Below are 4,682 nucleotides of genomic sequence, written 5' to 3' on the forward strand. Positions count from 1 at the left end.
GAGAAAAATCAGCTCTGTTAAGCAGTATTTTTTATAGCGGGGCGGTTTCCATAGTTATCATTTAAAATGAAAGTTAAGTGTTACTTAGCTAATGTTAAATTGGCGCAATTTACGTATTCCTGTACTGTTGTTTCCCTGTTCATCCGGCACCGGCAGCATGGTGCCGTGTGCATCTTGCCTTTTCGTGCGTTACAGCTAATTTTCACTCGCATTTGCGTTTTTGCTACATTCATGCTGTTGCGGTTGAATTTATTTGCGGAATTTCTGAACGGTTCTCAGAAGTTAATCGGTTTTGTTAATTAACGGTTCTCAGAAGCAGTGTCGCATAATGCCACCGAAGAAGAAGCCTAACCACAATCCGAGCCCAAGGAAAACGCGCTCTGGCGGGGGCACCAGGGGAGGCCGGGCTCCTCAACTCCAAACGCGTCCCAGTCGAAAACGCGACCGATCACAGTCTCCCGCTCCTACAGTCAAGTCAAAGGTTGTAGTGGTAGATCAACCGGCCCCCGATCTGCAGACTGTGATGGTGCGACAGGACCAACAGCAGCGACAAATTCAGCAGCTCCTGGATATTTTCACACCGCTGGCCACCAGGGAGCTTGGGGTTCTCCGTCCGATTTCTCCCGCGACTGCATCTGTCATCCAGATTGAGTCGCATCCGGACGGAAAGAGGGACGTACACCACAGCAGAGAAAGCAGTGGACGCGAAAAATCGCGCAAACACCGCCGACGAAGAGGTAAGAGCAGCAGCTCCAGAAGCCGCTCGTCGTCTCGCAGCCGCTCCCCCGCCCGCCCGCCAATTTTCGACCGCCTGGGTCCGCATCCCGATGGGAATCGAAGGAGCGGACACCGAGCATCATCGTCCACGCGTAATGCTTTGCTGGACCGGGCCAAGCACCTGCCAGCCGTTCCCAGCAGGGTTCGCCGACGTCTAGCGGACCCATCACGGTACGTCGACTTTGATTCCTTGCTACCGAAAAATCGGGTGGAAAACCGAAGCACGGAGGCTCCAAGCTGGTCATGTCTAGAGGCCACGTGGTGCTGAAGCCAAATGAGGTCCGTGTAGTCGTGGACTCCTTCACCTCTTGGATCCGCGCGTTCTCCGTGTTTCTGGCTTACCGCGTCACAATCATGCCGGAGCTAGCAACGGCGTTGGCTAAATACCAGGATCTCATTGCGGCGTACGTCGACCGGGGGGTCCCGACCGCCCATTGGCTCGAGTATGACCGGCAATTCACATCGCTCATGAGCAGCCACCCTCAAGAAATAGATATGTGGGCGCGACAGCACGATGACACGTACGCCGATTACATTCAAAACGGGGTTACCGAGGAGGCCACCAGCGACAGCGCTAACGAATGCCGAATGAAGAAGACGGCTGCAGCGACGGACAAATGCCGAAACTGCGGGGAACTGGGGCATTACATCGCTCAATGTAAGCAACCACGCCACGGCCAAGCCGGATACGTCCCGCCCTTTCGACCAGCCCTGGCAGCGGGGGGCGAAGTCTGCCGCAACCACAATTATGGCTACTGCACCGAGCCTTGCAAACACCGGCGTCTTCACGTCTGCGAGCACTGCCGGGACAAAGAGCATAAGGCGCCCCAGTGCAAGTCCGGATCTCGCTGAGCCGCCGAGAGTGCCTGCAAGCGCTCAGACGCCTTTGCGTGCTGACGCTTTTGCAAGACTGCTTGCGGACCATCCCAACGCACATCTACGCCAGTTGATCGTCACCACCTTGCGTACCGGAGCAGACATCCGATACACAGGGCCGCAACAAGGCCGCTACACGAAGAACTCTCTCTCCGCACGCATTCACCACGCCGCGCTCCTCCAAAGCATCAAGAAGGAGGTCTCGCTGGGACACTCCGTCGGTCCGTTCCCAAATCCTCCGCTTCCCCACTTCGTCGTCAACGCACTCGGTAGCCGTCCGAAGAAAGACGGGGGCCACCGAACCATAATGGACCTCTCGCAGCCACATGGGAATAGCGTTAACGACCACATCCGGGGCGATGAAATGCCCCTGCAGTATTGTTCTGTCGACGATGCCGTTCGTTTAATTACGAACGCCGGCAAGGGTGCAGTAATGGCCAAAATGGACGTGAAGTCGGCGTTCCGTCTCATTCCCGTCAGGACTGCCGACTGGAACCTGCTGGGATTCAGAATCCGCGGTGAGTACTATTTCGATGTGGTGCTACCGTTCGGCTGCCGCTCGTCGCCGTATATCTTCGAATTCTTCTCCACTGCCATACACTGGTGCGTGGAAAAGAAAGCCCGTCTAGCCACCTTACTGCACTACGTTGACGATTTCTTCTTCGTCGGAAGACCCGGGACCAGCGAGTGCGAGCTACTTATGACGTCCATGCAAGCGGTGTGCAGCGAGCCTGGGGTGCCGTTAGCTCTGGATAAAACGGAAGGCCCCGCAACTCGGCTGACATTTCTTGGCATAGAGCTCGACTCAGTTACGCAAACCCTAAGTCTACCTTCAAAAAAACAGCACGATATTGCTGATAGCTTCCGCAGCTGGCACGGAAGAGCCTCCTGTACCACAGCAGAGCTTCAAAGCTTAATCGGAACTCTTTCGTTTGCCTCCAAGTGTGTACCATGCAGTCGCTTGTTCACGAGGCGCATGATTATGCTCCTTTCCGCCTTCCACGGGCGGCCGGTAGTTACGCTAAACGAAGACTTTCACCAGGATTTGGACTGGTGGAGAACGTTCCTGCCTCATTGGAACGGCACAGCTTCCTTCTTGGAGCCCGACTGGACCACGTCCGACGTACTGCATCTGTACACGGACGCATCCGCCACGCTAGGGCTGGGAGCCTTCTACCATGACGAATGGTTTCAGCTCAGGTGGCCGGAATGGATCCTTCAAAGCCCGCCATCGATCGAATACCTGGAGATGGTTCCCATTCTCCTCGCTATGATCGTTTGGGGGCCTAAACTGCGGCGGCGGAGAGTCGTTTTCCATACCGACAACGCCGGCGCTGTGGAGGCATGGGCACACCTGCGCTCCAGCAGCCCGGGCGTTCTTGATCTCATGCGGCGTATGACGCGAGCGGCGGCCGACAACAACTTTACATTAACTTTAAAGCATGTTCGCGGCGTCGATAACGGTATTGCTGACGCTTTATCTCGCTTTCAGACACAGCGCTTCCGCATTTTAGCCCCTCGGGCGTCAGTGTCACCAACATCATGCCCAGACATCTTTGCAAGCCTACAGGTGTCCTACAACCAAGCGGAACACTCCTTGGCGCACACATCTCCTCCTCTTCCCGAGCAACGTACGACTCATCATTGAGCCGTTTCCGCACGTTCTGTCACCTGAACCGACTAACATCACTGCCAGCAGATCCGACGACCGTGGCGGCTTTCGTGGCTCAACTCTACGAAGAAAAGGCCGCGTTCCGGACATGCAAGGTTTACCTTGCGGCAATCCATAACCACCATCGGGAAGCCGGGCTTCCTAACCCGACAGCGGACGACTTGGTCATACGGGCGGTTGGTGGTTACAAGCGGCTAAAGGGCCCAACACCCGATCGAAGGCTACCAATAACAATGAATCTGATGCGCACCCTCAAGACAGCGTTGGCAGACTACGGAAACACGGAGGAAGCTGTCATGCTCTGGTGTGCCTTTTGCATGGCTTTCTTCGGCTTGTTGCGCATCAGTGAAATCGTCAGCAGATCGCACCGCGCCTATGACGCGCCATCAACTCTGACGCACAACGATGTGCAGCTGCAGGACGGGCGAGTAATCATCCAGCTGAAACGGACGAAGACCGACCAGAGCGCCACGGGCGCAAAGATTGTGCTGACTGCCACTCACCGCTCAGTGTGCCCTGTGCGCGCCGCGGAGGCCTTCTACCAACAGCGGAAAGCGCAAGGCATGACGGCGAAGCCTTTTTTCTGTTATGCTGACGGCCGATACCTTACACGCGAGCGCGTGGACCGGATTCTGAAGCTTCTCCTGAAGGGACATCCCGATTACCAGCGTTTCAGCACGCACAGCTTCCGTATTGGAGCGGCAACAGAAGCAGCTGCCCTTTCAGTTCCGAAAGAAGAAATCAAGCGGGCAGGACGGTGGAAGAGCGACTGCGTCGAACGATACATCCGTACTGACGCGATAACCAATCCAGAATTTTACCGGAGGAGAGTTTGTTTGGGGGCGAAGGGACCGGGCACAGGCGGAAGGTGCCGACAGTGAGCAATCTGTACCGCAAGGTAAGATACTCAGCTGTAATTGCGCACTTCCGGCCATGCCGGCACCCATCAAACCTCAGTTACCGCACGGAAAGTCCGCATTCTCCCAGCATACCGGATCCCAGGATAGGAAATTCGCATACAATTTAAATACATTTAAAGTTAGTATTGCAAAACATCCAGTGACGTGTCTATGCGCACTTCAAAGATGCCGCCCATCACGCATCCGAGATACAGATCTTCTGTCGCGCTGATCGCGGATATGCTGCATCGCGTGGTTATCAGCTCGGCAGATCATATCCGGATTCAGTGGGAGCTGGTATATGGTACGCTGTATGTTCTGAGCATTGAACATCTCAACTCGGTGTAATTTTTGTTTCTGGTTCTACTAACTAGCAAATTATAACTTTGAGGATTTTGTACGCTAAATGCACGCAAAAATATCAACAATCCATTGACGCTCTTTGTGAACTCAAAATT

The 4,682-nt window shown here is 54.9% G+C and overlaps 2 protein-coding genes across 2 annotated transcripts; both read left to right on the forward strand.

Moving 5' to 3' along the window:
* The first annotated feature begins 1,511 nt into the window (after positions 1-1,511).
* LOC129596648 (uncharacterized) lies at positions 1,512-3,301 on the forward strand. Its single transcript, XM_055493983.1, has one exon. The coding sequence runs from the start codon at positions 1,526-1,528 to the stop codon at positions 3,299-3,301; it is 1,776 nt and encodes a 591-aa protein (XP_055349958.1). The 5' UTR covers positions 1,512-1,525.
* Positions 3,302-3,558: 257 nt separating this feature from the next.
* Positions 3,559-4,206, forward strand: LOC129596649 (uncharacterized). Its single transcript, XM_055493984.1, has one exon. The coding sequence runs from the start codon at positions 3,559-3,561 to the stop codon at positions 4,204-4,206; it is 648 nt and encodes a 215-aa protein (XP_055349959.1).
* The last annotated feature ends 476 nt before the right edge of the window (positions 4,207-4,682 follow it).

This window comes from Paramacrobiotus metropolitanus, unplaced genomic scaffold (assembly GCF_019649055.1).
Source record: "Paramacrobiotus metropolitanus isolate TYO unplaced genomic scaffold, Prichtersi_v1.0 Parri_scaffold0000093, whole genome shotgun sequence".
Taxonomy (NCBI): Eukaryota; Metazoa; Tardigrada; class Eutardigrada; order Parachela; family Macrobiotidae; genus Paramacrobiotus; species Paramacrobiotus metropolitanus.

Bases quoted from the DNA above. Each gene is read 5' to 3' on its own strand.
- LOC129596649 (XM_055493984.1), top strand. From the start codon at position 3,559: ATGAATCTGATGCGCACCCTCAAGACAGCGTTGGCAGACTACGGAAAC.
- LOC129596648 (XM_055493983.1), top strand. From the start codon at position 1,526: ATGGCTACTGCACCGAGCCTTGCAAACACCGGCGTCTTCACGTCTGCG.